Source organism: Diadema antillarum, unplaced genomic scaffold (genome assembly GCF_040938485.1).
Source record: "Diadema antillarum isolate AM-2024a unplaced genomic scaffold, OU_Dant_1.0 scf00000127, whole genome shotgun sequence".
NCBI lineage: Eukaryota > Metazoa > Echinodermata > Echinoidea > Diadematoida > Diadematidae > Diadema > Diadema antillarum.
In genome coordinates, this window is record NW_027271016.1 from 920,555 (window position 1) to 936,377 (window position 15,823).

Sequence of the window (15,823 nt, forward strand, 5' to 3'; positions counted from 1 at the left end):
GTGACATAATATCGTGCTCAAAACTTTAATGACTCCACATTTCTATATCTATAACAGCATTTCAATTAATATTACAGATAACATTTAGAGACTTCCTCTATAGCATCCAAGCAATTCCGGCCTTGTGAATCTCATATTTCAATAATGACACCCGGTTGTGTGAATATTATCTTCCCATTTTATTCAGGAAAATTTTGATCAAAATACGCACCAAAAATTGTTTTTTATTTACTATGTCATCTTGTCATTCTCAAGCGCAACCAACACCAGTACATAATAACAATATTGTCCTGCCTTTTGTGGTGTCATCAATAGTAAGGTCAGCGGAACTATGCATCGCAATTAGTATTGCCAGTGTGCCTTATCAAACACGTATCACCAGTTCATTAATAGCAAGGCATGTTTCATTCAGTGCAACTCCACCTTTTCTTGCCTGAAACATTTTTCAAGCATGCGGCAATGCTAACCATTGCTCAAAGGAACTGAGGTGTGGTTATTCCGTGAAACCTGTCTTGATATCGTGACTTTGTGCTTTGTTGAAGGTAAAATGTGATATTATCACTGTGATGCTTATTTCAGCCGACTTTACTGTTGATGACGTCAACATGTTTTGTTTTGCATGACTGGTGCACAAATCAAAGGGAGCTTTTTGGGTACATGCGTATGGTATTTCATTTTGATTTTGCCCACGTCCTTCACTTCTGAAAATAATTGTAGGAAATATAGGCATTATGCCAAGCGATCATACATCATAATGGAGCGTTTTCCCATTTAATTCAAAGTTTCTCGAAACATTATCTGCAATTTGCGAACGCATGAGACAAGTGGCAGAGCCTACTCAATGACAAAATTAAAAGAAGAAGAATTAAAAAGCGTATAATACATATCCGGCGGTCTCGGGTTCGAATCCCGATGGAATCTCATTTTCCCTGCTAATTTGCAATCATGAATTTCTGATCAGTATCCATATTTGTTTGCATTTATTCAATTTATATGATTAATATAGGGCCTGTACACAATACATAGGACCAATACTTTAAAGATTTTTTGGTATACAAAAATATAATAATACCCCCGGAGAACAATTACCCCTAATATCTAAATACATGATTAGTGATATTATTATAGGGCTGTTAGGATTGTAAAGATTAGGGTTAGGGTTAGGTTTAGGTTTAGAGTTAGGGTTAGGTTTATGTCTAAGGTTAGATTCAGGATTAGGATTAAAGTTAGGGTCAGGGAAAGGGTCTTGTGCAATTGTTCAGGGGGGTAATTGCCCTACAATCCTGCAAAGGAGTGACTGCCCTACAATCCTGCAAAGAGGTGACTGGGTTCGAATCCCGGTGGATCCCCCTTTTTTTTCAGAATTACGAACCTTCGGAATAACAACATAAATCTTCGAATTAGCCAACTCTCTTTCATTTTCAGATTAACAAACTTCTAGGTATAGGAAATTTGTGTGTTTCGTAATAACGAACCTTCGGAATAACAAATCTTAATTAATTGTTTTCAGATTAAACGAACATCACCCCATTCGGTTATCACTGCCAATGTATCTGCCTGTATTTCCGTGACCAAATTTAAACAACTTGGCGCTCAATGATGATGACATTGTTTGACCGACATACCAGAAGTCGTTTTTATCTTCTGTTTTATATGTTCTGAATGAGTGTATAGGCCTATATGTTGCTATTTTTTCCACTGTCACTCTAACTGTATATGAATCGTTTTGTATACTGCCTGATGGCTGTCCTCCATTGCCCATAAAACACCATCGATAATCTCAATTTTACACGTCTGTTAACAATGTCCCATACCCCTATTTTATTGTTATATACAAGTCCATGTTTGCGTCCCCGGTCACTGTCCGTGAATGCAGGCCCTATGTCCCTGTCTTCTTTTCTGTCTTCGTCAGTGTTTGTCGCTGCTTTTGTTCCTAACTACTAATATGTTTTCTTGCTATCGCATATTATTATACATAATAAACTCGTCACAAGTTCTTTACTTGTAGAGATGTGTCCCCAGTATGTTCAAATTGGTCGCATTGTGGAATATCTGTACTAAATTATATCAATATAGGTTTTCCCGGCCAATTTCGCACTTTTGTCAGTCCAATTCCTTATTGCTGCATTCAATTTAGCAAAATTTAGCGTAATGACATGTTCGGTATTTCAATTTAATGATCTCTTCATTCAAATTCATTTTGGAGCATTCAAATTACCTTTAACCTCATTCTAATGAACACTTTTTCAATTTAAATTCATAAAACAAGCACCATTTCGTTTTTCGTTCATTCAATTTAGAATGATAATATGGTCACGTGATCACGTATATGCTGCGCTCGTTCATTCGAATTCATTTTGGGGCATCCATTATTTAACATCTTTTGCAGTCAATTTAGCACACGTGTTTATGCTTTGTTTCTTTCTTTATTTTATACAACATAGTTATTGTTTTGTAAGCATCATTACACTTCATATTTTCGTATTTATTTTGGAGATTTTGGCAACAGCTTTTATTTCAGTGTGCTTATTGAGTCTCCCAGTCCGAAGATTATCTGGCCTTTGAGCGCTTTATTCCGAGTGTGTCGGCCAGTTCTATAAGTCAAGGTTATGATCATCAATGTTCCTATAATTCTCTCTCTGTCTTCTTGAGATATACGTCTGTATCTAACTTGTGCTGTCATGATTGTAAGAAGATGAAGTAAATCTGTAGTAATGGTACATGTAGGCCTATATGTATGAAAGAAAAGGGGAGTCACAGAACAACAAACTCGAGTTATATCGGGTCAAAAAAGGATACTTTTACTGCTTAACAGTGTACTGTCATGTGTGGATGAAACAAAAAGTCACAAAGAAATGCACACATTTAAATGTTCTCGCCTCTTCTAGAAAGAAATAACATGACGTTAATTTGTACGAAAATGTTCGGAATTTGACTGCCCATTCGCGAAATTGAATAACTCAAGTATAGGCCTACCCTTTTCGGCGAGTGGTGGCGAATTTGAATGAACGTAGAGTACCAGCCAATTTGAAAGCCCTTTTTTTTTACGAATTTGAAAGCCACATGTGCAAATTTCATTGATCGAAATGCTAAACTGAACGCACAAGTTGCAAAAGGTAATTTTGAATGACAGACTGTGCGATGATTAAACGAGCGGTATATTTGCTAAATTGAATGAACCTTCTATCAAATGGACTGAAAAAAGTGCGAAATTGGCCGGGAAAACCTATATTTGATGACAATAAATGTCACTGAAGTGAACTGAAAATTCACCCACTGTTATATGCCTGTAAGCCTATACAGCAGCGATTCATTACATCATAGGCTGCGTTTATCAACTTTCCCCTGACGGCTTTCAAAAGCAGTTTCCAAAGCCCTTTCGAAAGCCGTTTCCAAAGCCCTTTAGAAACGGCTTTCAAAATAGTTGCGTTTATCAACTCTTCGCGAACAGGATAATATTATTGGCCTGTCGCTGCACAGCTGCATTGCGCAATTCGACTCGAGGAGAAGAGGTCATAATAAGGCGTGCATTGTTCGTATAACTGCAGTACATTTTACAATACTACAAAGCCGTTTCAAAACAGCTTTGCGTTTATCAACTTCAAAAGGCTTTTACAAACAGGTTTCTGAAAACCTGTTTAGGAAACCTGTTTGGAAAACCACAAATTTGCGGCTTTCGAAAAGGCTTTCCGAAAGGGCTTTCAAAACAGCTTTGCGTTTATCAACTCGTAAAAATTCCCTGAAAGCTGTTTGGAAAACCTGTTTCTGCCGAGAAAAAGAGTTGATAAACGCACCCATAGATAACCAGGACCGGCGTCGCGTATTTAAAAGTGTGGGGGCAGTCTATAGCTCCACTTCCGGGTTTCATCAGCGAACAAGCAAGGGGAAAAAAACACACCAAAGAAAACAAAAACAAAAACAAACAGACAAACAAACAAACAGAAACAAAGAACGAAAACAAAAACAAACAAACTGGCAAACAAACAAACAAGCAAAGATTATTAATAAAAAAAAAAAGGAGGGGAAAAAGGCTTTACCCGCACTTTTTTTTATGCAACTTCCAGGAATAGAAAAAAAAAATCAAGGTGTGGGTATGGGCCGCAAGTGGTTAGACCCTATATTCTTACATTTTTGTGCAAATAAAAGTGGGGTGGGGGGTCCAAGCCGCCGTCCCCCCCCCCCCCCCTTGCACCGGCTCTGATAACAACAACAATCATTTGGTACATGTATCACGAAAAGTAATGTTGTAGGGGGGGGGGGGGGGGAGAGAAACATTACAATCGAGGAGAACATCAGGGAGAACCCCCGGGGAGAATAAGCAGAATAGAAGGAAAAGCGTGAATTCAAAGGAGCTCTCGTAGACGTAGCCAAGGGTACGGACATGACGTCAGAGATGAGCGACGATGCGCGATCGAGGAGCTGATGAATTCAAGCTCTGTGGTACAGAGGAATTGGCTTAATTCTGGCATATCTCTTTACCAAGAGGTCATTAGGTAGGTAACCAGGGTGTTATTGTACCCATCTATGTCGATTTGAAATATTATTTAGGGTTTCTGCCGGAAAGTGCGAAGCTTTTGTAGCTGCTATTGCAGATAGCGCATACTCAGTCCCACATATTGCCATTGGTGGGGTAGATATTGCAGAAAACTGGTGGTTTTCCCTAGGCGCTCAGTCAGTCCGCAGCGCGTGCGATAATGAGGCACGAACGACAATTTTATTTAGAATCACGTTTGCGCAGTTTGTGCCCTTGAGACTGACGAAATTTCGCGATACTTTGCGAGAGTTTTTGCAGAGGTCGCAATAACAGCTTTCATAGCTTTCGCAGTGCATTGTTTGACCCAGGATGGTTGGTTGGGTAGGTTATAGAGTAACCCCGTCGCGGGGCGCTGTGGTACGTATTTGTCCGTATGGGGTCGCTGCTGCGGTTAGTTATAGAGCTGATTATGCTCATTAATTTGATACCTAATTTCCCTATTTTTGATTTCAATATAGTAGTCCATTTTAGCATCAAATTAAACGATTATTTTGCCAGTGTTCAAGAAGCTTTTAGATCATAGTTTGATGTTTTGCTAGTTCCTGACTGGTATTGAAAATAGATCTCCGTAATTTCTTCGATTTCACAATCGTGAAACTTGAGCGAGTATGATCAATTAAAAAACGAAGAGGGGCACTATTTTTAAGGTTGTGAATTTTGCTGTTGAAAACAAGGCAAATCATGTTTTCTTACCGGAAGTGGGGTAGTGAATGAACACGCGTGGAGTGTGTTGTTGATACCCAGACAATGGTCGTGGACAATGACCAGGATTGGAATGCTTCATGAGGAATTCCACTAACTATCGCAGCTAGTCTTTGTTCATTCTGAAATGTGGTGTGTGCAAGCACATGGAAACATGTGCTTACTTCTTTCATGTGCATGCATTTCACCCTGTGTCAAGAATTCAGACTAGCAGTGCTCAGGGCAATCCACATGAATAATTGATAAAGCATTCATGTGCCTTGCAGCAGAGCTCGGGACAGGTGGCAGCCAGGTCCATTGTTCAGGGTCATTGTAAGTGCACACTCACATACACATCATTGGTTTCTGTGTAAAGTTCAAGTTTTGTATAGAGCAATGTAGAGAGTGAGAATTCGATCACAATCTGGAACCTAACATTTAAAAAAATCATGGATTTCATGAAACTAATATAGGCTTTCATTTTCAAATTACCTCCAACTCAATTGTACACTATTCAGCTATTACTCATATCAATGACACTTCTATCTGATACATGTACATAGTTTTTGAACTCACAGCATTGAGTCAGCAGCCAATGGATACTACGCGATGCGATACGCCGCGTCTTGCGACAGATTTCGACCAATCACAGACCCAGAATTCCGGTGCGAACGCAAGGATAATCTTTTTAAACTCGACGCTAGACATGTCTCTGAATTTTGCTAGTTCCTGACCCGTATTGAAATGAAGATGAGAAAACTTGCCCTTATTGTGATACTATATACTTTAGCGGACATAGTCTTCACCATATTTTAGAGGGGCATGAAAGATTTCAGGTTAGTTTTTTGGCGTCAAACGTGAAGGAATATTTTTGAATACAATACCGAATTCGAGAGAGATTTTGATATTCTATATTCTTCTTTTCCGTTTTATTTTGATCATGAGCATATTTGCTAATGTTTTCTCTTTCAGTCGATATTAAAAGTGTCGAAAACTGACAAGAAATACTCGTTCTACACGGATTTATTCATGACCATGTATCTGCTCATTTAATATGCAAGCACCGCTCAGCCGTGCATACGACTTGAATAAATATGTGCGTTTTCGCTCACGCTGCGGACTGACTGCGCTAGCTAGGCCTAACGTTACATTAATAGAAAGAATACCACCCACTTTTTGTCTCTCCTTCGGCGTTCTACTATCTAGGCCTAGCTAGGGACTTGCTCCTACCCTACTATGCAACGTTGCACTAGATTCTATTAAATGTTAACATTCAGTTAGACGGAAAAACCCGTCTGTCTGTCCGGAGTTTTTTTTTTTATTTATTATATAATTTAATTTTTTGACATTTTGATTTATGGCTCTCTTCCGTATACTTACTTACTTTCCAGCTGAAAGCTTTTAAGTGCTAGCAGGTTTTATGCACAAATTTATAACAGTGTAAATATGAAGTAGACCCTCAGCTCCACACGTACAGATAATAGTATAATACCAAACAATATAGAAATAGAATCTAACAATAACATAGATCTACATTAGACTAATCATAAAGCCAAGGTCTAACTGTTATAGGATTAAATGTTACTGTTACATGTATTTATGGCATTAAGCCATCACATTTTTAGATCTGAACTTCCGGCAATTGTGCACTTTATGGCCCTATTAATATAGGATTATCAAGCTTTAGGCCCTATCGCAGAAAATTGCCATGATCATGGCACAAAGTATGTGAAAGTTGGCCTTAGTTTGCGATACAATACACGGGTCAGTAGATTTCATTTTTGAACATCCTTGCTTGCGCCTGCTCGCCACAACATTTATGTGAATGTTTTTATGCCTGCTTCTTCCATCCCGATCCGACCCCATCACAAATCATGCAAACCAACCACGCCGGCGAGGCTTGTGTGTGTGTGTCCATGTAGTGACTGCCTGTAAATCGGTAGCTATACACACTTCGCATGGCTTCTGGTCGGGATCGTTAAACGGTAATGGGTAACTGTGTCGACAAAATAAACACTATCAGACTAAGATTTGGAATTTTTATTATCATTTCACATAATAATTTCGCCAAGGCCACGAGTGGACATATGCCCTCTGCAATAGGTTAATCAGTGATCCCCTGCTTAAGATATAACGCAGAATTCATTCATTTAAAATCATGATTGCAGCACGGAAGTTTATCACTCATTGCGTTCCGTTGTGTGCCAATGCACATACAGCACCCTGTTTGTCTAAGGTCTGCTCACGCTCGATCACGCTGCGCAGCGCAGGGAAGGGCGTTAGAGCAACCGTGTGGCGTACCGTAAGTGCTTTCATCACGCACACACGTTGACACATTCACACACCCACACAGAGTGACTGCATCCCAATGGGAAATCTCACACACATGCACACAGTACAGTGCCGGAAGACACGCTGTCGAACCCACGGTGCCTGATAGGTACTTGAATTCGCACGCACTGCTCGATTAGGGTAAAATCTCGCATTGATGATATAGGGCCGTAAAGTGCACAATTGCCGAACTTCCTTTAGATACCCAAAATAATTATAAATAGATCTAGAATGCCTAGGAATCGTAGGGTCTGGGGCCCGTTGCATAAAAGTTACAATAATGGTAACTTTTCCATCAATGGTAACTTCCATGGAATTCTTGATTTTGATTGGCTGTTGAGTATTGTTGCCATGGTAGTTGCCATTTGATGGCAAAGTTACCATAATTGTAACTTTTATGCAACGGGCACCAGCAGATCTAGATCTAGTGTAGAGGTCTAATTTACATTTTGGTTCAGATGTCATCAGTCAATGCTGAATTCTATTTTTATGGTGATACATACTAAGTTAGACGTTTAACTAGATTTCTAGATTGTGAGTCTAGATGAATTTAAATACTCCCCATAGAAATAGACAGAAATAACTTCTGTGTTTGATTTCAGTCTTTAACAGTATACTTTTGTACTGCCATGTAGTGAAATATAGATCTGCGATAGGTTTAGATTTACTGACACTACTGACAGTCATCTTTACACCACGTCAAGGTAATGTCCTGATAAGATTTAGATGGTAGTGAAAATGATTTATTCTATTAAAGAACAAATTTTAACTAATTAAAAAAGGTTTAAACCCTGGCTTTCAGAGGATTGGATATAGACTGTAATGATAGTAGATTATAACCTTGAAAGGAAAAACATGTTGACTCTTTACCAATTATTGTTAGATAGACCTATAATGTAGATAGGGTCTAGTACTCCTGCATGCTATCATTTAGTACATCTTACAAAATAGATCTAGTTGAGAAAAAACTACTGTACTTGGACTTCTGGAGGTGAAGGCTTTGTCAATAATCTCAGGTATTTACCACATTCAGTATGCAATTTAAGCTACCTGCTCTTACCTCAAATTTTATTTATTTTTATTGTTTTTATCAATTTTCATGATTAAAACAAATGATGTTTTTAACCATCCAATTCCATCATGTAAGATGTAGCTTTTCCATTTCAGTCAAAAATATGCAGATGATTTCTTGTGAGAATGTTCTGTAAACTTTTAATACATTTTGTAAATCTTGGTAGGAGGTGCCATTCATCTTTGAGATTTTAAAAGAAAACTACCACACAGGCATTGTAATGTGATTGAGATGGGGTCTCATGAATTGAGTAGCTCCATGATTATACTATGAAATCTTTGCCTTGTACATAGTATGTACAAGGCAAAGATTTTTATATAGATGATGTACTAAAATTCTGTGTATATTATGAAGATGTGTCTACAATTCATCTTTTCCGTTCACACAGCTGTACTTCATCAATCAAGATTCAACCAATCAAGATTGGAGCGGACAATTTGGGTCTGTCCAGTCATCGCTTGAGCTGCTTTGGCTGAATAAGTTTGGGAAGACGGGAAACGTTGCACTATGTCTCGTCAGTGTGTGCTGCCCTCATTGACGGCAATGTTCCAGTTTGGCATGCCCAGCATGGACAATCTGGAGACTGTCATCGCTGATATTGATGAACAGCTTAGTCAAAATGACAAAAAGTGAGTAGTTAGGAATGTTAGGGATCACAGTTACATTTTGTAAGTTATGTCAAAAATACATTTTCGTTACAATACGTATAATCATGCAAGGCAAGTGGATTTTAAAATACAGCATGTATTGGAAACCAGCTATATTAATAACTTGTTACAATGTTCTCGAACAACAAAAAACAAAATCTACATGTCCAAAAATTTGACCTCATCAAGTTTTTGAAGAAGGTGTCGATTGTTTTCTTGTTGTATGAGTTAATGTACATGAATTACAGATGAGAAGATTTCCAGAAAATTAGTGATGATATAATAAGAAAGAGTCAACCTACCTGAGCAACCATCTGTTTGATGCGAGATGTCAGCCACCAGACTTTATTTTAATTTGTTTGCAGAGCAATAAGCCTCATTTAGGAACAATGTAATCATTTGAGCTGTGCAAGTCATGAGTATGCGATTGTAATTTGTAGAGTAAACCTTGTACTTTAATTCCTCCAGAATTGAAGAGACGCTTCAGAAGTTGGTGAAGGCTACCAACAGCCTCTCCCTTGACAACAACTATACCAACATCAAAGACGCCATGGACAGTCTGATCCAGACTCCCGTCCTGGAAGAGTGTGCCTGCCTCACACCAGATGCCGAGGATGTTAACACACTCTTCAAGGCAATTGTGAGTTTTCATTCAAAAGAATCCCTCCCCCCCCCCCCCCCCCCCCAAAAAAAAAAAAAAAAACCAAAAAACAACAACAAAAAACGTACAACCAGAAGAGAAAAACAAATCTGAAGAGAAAACAAAAATGATAAGATCAGATATGGAAGTGTAAGTGCTGCTTCATTCAGAACTCACAGTGCATCAAAGTAGATTTATTCCAGATTTGTAAATTATTTGGGTTTAAAAGCATGAAGTGTCAGTGCATGGTATTTCTGGGGAAAAATAAAAATTGTCTTCATTTTTTTAATCGAGCAGCTCTCAATAGTATTAGATTTATGATACCACAAAATTGCCTGAGAATACAAATTTGTCTTTCTTGTGTGGTGTCTGCAAACATTCAACAATAACATCAAAAGTTATTCTGTCTCGTTAGCCTAGTCTGTGTAGCATTCCATGAATTATGATTAGGGTTTGGTCCATGGTTGAAACATTTTGAGGAAAAAAAAAAAGACGGCAAATCAGTGGACATGTTTGATGGGCATTTGATCTAAATATCAATTAATATTCTCTATCTCTCCATCCCTCCTCCATGTAATGTGACTCCATAGCTCCATCATGCCAGCAGTCATCCCAACTCGGAGTCGCTGATCTTTGAACAGCTGCTGGGCCTGGCATCCCACGAAGGGCTAGGCCTTCCCATCAGGGCCCCGAAGCCTAGCTACGTGGCTGCCAGCACTCTGTCCATCAACACTGTCGGCGACTCCCTGGAACAGGTATCGTCAGTTTAATTGTAACACACTCACTGGGGAGAAGTCGCATGATGTTTCAAAGGGAAATCGTCCAAATGTGTGTTTTCTTTCAAGCTTGCTTCTTCAGGGATTTTTTTATGTTGTATGAAAGGGGATAACAGAAAACATAAAACAACATTAGATTGCTTTGATGGAAAATTGTTTGAAAGTGTTGAGGACATAATGATAACACTCCACAATGCAACACACCCAATTACACATAAGGATATTTAGTGTACGTGGACACAGCAAGCACCTTGCTCACTATATGTATTTTCCTGTGATATATTCTTGCAATCTAATGATATATTTAGTAAGAATATATATTTATCATTATAAATACACCTCTAATTAAAAAAAAAAAAAAACTTAATGGTCCCTTCAAAATTTATTTTAGCATATGTTGATATGTAAAGGTCTACAAATCACAAATTCTGGAAATGTTTTGATCAAGATATACACTTTTGTATGAAGTTGAGATTTGATGATGAGTGATCATGCTCCACACATAGGCCTACACACACTAAGGTACAATTTGTAGCTCGATGGAGGCTCGTCACAGTTTCTTTGATGGATGCAAACTGTCATTTAATCGCAACTACAATGTATACAAACTCAAATTCAGATATATTTGCAGGCAAGTCATTGGGTCCTGTAACCTCACTGGTTCTCACTTAACTGACTTCTCTTTCTATTCAAACAAAGTTTATATTATTTGTAATTGTTGTTGCATCTTGCTAACAACGCAACAAAACAAGTCATGGTAACGTTTACATACGCCGCAAAGCTTAATACGTCACAAAACTACGCCACAATCCATTTTACTACAGCATCACAGGTTTTATTTTTTTAATCACTTTATTTGTCAATTATTTTTTTATTCACTAAACTCTGCCCCTGAGAATTCCTTGCCTTTTGTGATGACATCAACAGTAAAGACATCTGAAAAAAAAAGTGTCACAACATCTCGTGTTATGCACCATACGTTGACTAATGAGCACACCCAAAATTGCAAGATGGTTCTCAAAGAATAACACCTTACGATTGATATTGCCATTGCTATTTAACAATGTTCTAAGACTCAGTCTATGGTCAGAAAAGGTGTGTAATTGTAAACTTTGTATTTTGAACAAATCTGTCTTGCTACTGTGAGCTGGTGCACAGTGCTATGGCAAGACACATACCATCAGATATTGTTATGTTGCCATTAGATATTGTCATTGCAGCTGTCTTTACTATTGACACTGTCACAAAAGACAAAATGATTCTTGTTTTGTTTTGTTTTTTTTTTTTTGGGGGGGGGGGGTTATGGAGCTGAGTGGGCATAGAATAAAATGAAGATGTGGAATATAAAAATGATGTCATCACTTAAAGGTCGTATTTTTCCCTTTTCCAAACATCACAACATTTTGTTTGGTCAAAGAATGTCTCCCAACATTTGTTTGAAAACTGTTAGCACCCCTCAGAGTTTTTGAAAAAAACAGAAATGAAAAACTAACCCGAGATCACTCAAGAACAGCTCCCCTTTTGTACAGAGAATAATGATAGGAATTTTTTCAAGGTCTGAAAAAACTTTTTTTTTCTACTCCATCAGAAAGAAATTCTCAGATTTATTTTTCTGAGGAAAGATCTGAATTGCCTACCTCAACAATGTACCAGCTTTATGAAAGGAATCTAACTTTTCAGGGTTGCAAAAGGGACACACAAACTTTAGCTCTTAACTTAATGTCTTCCTTGCTGATTGACTATAAGAGTAAACATGTTTGTCTACAGCTGGAGACATGTAGGTGTATGTTTATTTCTCTAAGATAAAGCAATTCAGATATCAAATGATGAAAGACCCTGCATGTGAGTTCATGATACCATGAATGCTGCCTATGTAGTTCCTTGACATACATGCAGTGCAGAGACTGGCACGGCTAATATTTGTTTTGTGCAAGTGTAGAGAGAGCGCTGTACAAGTTACTGTGTAATGTGGTGCACATATGCATTATTTCACATGAATGTGGTATGTGTTAATGATAAGATTTAGATATGGTGATGATTTTCATTTTCTTTTTGCTTCACGAGCCACGTGTAAAGGTCTAGGATGGGGTACTAAACGTAACTTATGCTACAGACATTTTATACATACCATGGACTAAATTCTCATGAAATGATTTTTTTTTTTCCTCTTGTTGTGAGTTCTTTGCCTGTGTGTGTGCTGAAGGCTCAAATGAGTTATTGCGATCATTCATCGTCCGGCATGTGCCGTGTGCAAACTTTTTACACTTTCAGCTTCTCCCTGAAAACCCAATTACAAAATTTCGCCAAACTTGGCTCAAGGGTGATGGAATCTCAATTTGTTCAGTGCCCCCCGGGGACCCTAAAGCCCTGAGATTTAGGAATCATTGACTAATCTTCTTCTCCAGAAACAGAAGGGATAGAGCAAAGTTAGTGCTGTGAGTAAGCTTTAGTGAAAGTAGTTTCAAGTTTGTTCTTGGCAGATCCAGGGGTACCCTCATTAGGACCAAGTGGGGGAGGGGTTCAAATTTGGGGTCGATTTTCACATTTTCCTCTGCTTGAAAATGCATCTATCGTCAAAACTTGAACAAACTTGGCAGATATTATCGCCAGGGTGATAGAATCTCCAGTTCAAATGTGCACTATGTCCTACTTGAGGTCCCTTGCGGTTGCTCAGAACTCACAGATTAGAGAACTTTCAATAAAAAGATTTAAAAACTTCTTCTATAATACTAGAAATGCTTTCACTAACTACACTAGTAAATGTACCTCCGAGTTTGTTTACGGCAGATCCAAGGTGGCCTCCTTGGGGCCAGTACCAAATTAGTCCCCAATTTTCACGCTTTCATCTTATTAAAAATACATCATCAAATTTTCTCCAAACTGGGTCTCTTGTAATTTTCCACACCGGTTTCTCCAGTGGAGGCCTTCTGCATAATTCATTTTTTCAGTCGACTGCAATTGTACATTTTGTATCAATCCCCATCTTTTTTGCCCAAGTTGATGAAATTATGCATTTTATATATCAATGAGCTATGCTCGTAGAATTATAATGATTATACTTTGTATCATTCATTTTTCAATGATGTATAAAAGCATAACTCTTTTTTTATGATTCTGGAGAAACCTTTGCACTGAAGATTAGAGATATCATCTCCATATTGTTTCAAATACAGGTGAGGTATTTTCTGGTAATCTGTCACATTGTGAGAGAGATATTATACTGTACATAGAATTGGTTCAAAAGTGTGCATTTTATAGTAGAAATTGCCAATTTTTGGACACCATCTGTATGTGACCCTGCACCACAAAACAAACAAAAAGTCGCCAGACATGAAATTTTAGTTAAGAGCATATTCTGAAAGAGCAGACTTTTAGCTTTAAAATGATGTATAACCCAAACCAATTTGACTCTCCAAACCTATCTAAATATTGGAAAGAAGGCACACACTCAGGAAAAGTGTGAACTGACAAAAGAGGCTCTGAAGTACAGTGTCTATTCAAGCGCTTAATCTTTACCGAGCCGTGCTGGCTGTGCAATGAATGGGACAAAATACAGGATGTAAACCACCGGAGTAACAACAATGAAGGGATAGTCAGATTAAATTGAAATTGATCATGCCTTATTAACACATTCTGTCCTTAATTAGTGCCAGCTTTCAAAGCAGTAGCGTTATCCTTTCAAAAGTTATAGGACTTGAAAGTGAAGAGTGTGTACAAGGTTTTTAAGAAATGAAAATGGGACTCTAAAGACACTTTTTACACTATTCTGCCAAATAATGTTCCAGAAAAATTGCTAAAAAGCACACTTTCCTGCCCGTTTTATGATCCCAAATTTTAGCATAATGTAGAAGAAGACTTGCTCTTTCAGAAAATATGAAAAAGTCAACCTCGGCTCGGTTGACCCTTTTCACCTATATTCAGTCCTCACACAAAATCAATGTGTGCAACTTTTTGTTCGTTTTGTGGTGCACGGTCACATATATGATTTACATATGTAAGTAATCACATGCACTTACAGCATACAGAAAGGAGCCAGTTTTTCTACCTATCCTAATGAGTGCACATCATTTCGGATTTGATTCTTTGCAATAAAAATTTACATGTACTTCTCTGCAGCAAACATGAATAAATACCACTCAAATGCTAGAATGCCTAAAGATACCTAGTTTTCTGTGAGCATAATACATCGTATATTACATACTACTTAATACCCTTGGTGTCTATCCTATATGTTAGCAATGAGCGGTACACCATAGGGTTAGAGTAGGTTTAAGAAATTTAAACTTCTCGTATTCAAAGAGTGGCTAGGCATAATGACAGCACACCAAAACGTGACTCAAACATTTTTGTTATCTGCAGTAACATGCATTACAGCTTAATTTTCAACTAGCAATTCTCCCTTTATGCTTAACTACATCCTCAAATTTTGCATTAAGAATCAGCTCATAAAGGTGTGATATTGGTGTAAAAGAAAAGGGTGAAGTTGGATGGTTACATATGTGAGCATCCAGCCCAAAACTCACATTAAGTGGCAGATTAGGATTCTCTATAATGGACCAAAATGCGACTGGCTGACTCAAAGTTTGTCTAACGTGGGAGAGTAATCTTTTCTCTTTCTACTTTCAAAATTTGGTGGCTTAAAACAAAACCAAACTTGAGCTATTAGCAGTTTTTCTTGACCATGTATCCAAGTGTATAGATATTTGCACAGGCATTGCATTTACAAATTGGATACGTTTTTATTGATACAACATACTTCTGCACAACACACCTGAGTAACCATAATCTTTAAATCCTCTTTTCTCCCTTTTGTATGAAACTGCACATCCCTACTCTCTCATATTTCAGTCACTTTTTTAATGAGTTGGGATGGTCCAATCTTAACAAGTTACCATATCATTATAGAGCTTAGAGCTTACTCTTTTAAGCTGTGTAGAAAAGTGGGAACCAAATCTTGGCCTTCTTTTTGTGGTTTTGAGCTGGGCAGTCACATATCATATTCAGCCATAACCTTAAGACGACACTTGATAATCTTTGCCTACTGTGATGCATGAACCTGGTTTTCTCGGATAGTGAAGGCAAGTCAATGTACACATTTTCAAGAGGTGCAGAAAGTGGACATGGTGGACTATATTATATGTG

The 15,823-nt window shown here is 37.9% G+C and overlaps 1 protein-coding gene across 1 annotated transcript in view; it reads left to right on the forward strand.

Annotated features, from left to right (window-relative positions):
- The first annotated feature begins 9,125 nt into the window (after positions 1-9,125).
- LOC139720335 (uncharacterized protein KIAA0825-like) overlaps positions 9,126-15,823 on the forward strand; it is a 30,596-nt gene continuing 23,898 nt past the window's right edge. The window contains exons 1-3 of the mRNA XM_071631698.1: positions 9,126-9,247; positions 9,734-9,905; positions 10,496-10,660. Coding sequence (XP_071487799.1) covers positions 9,126-9,247; positions 9,734-9,905; positions 10,496-10,660 — 459 coding nt within the window. The remainder of the gene's footprint in view (positions 9,248-9,733; positions 9,906-10,495; positions 10,661-15,823) is intronic.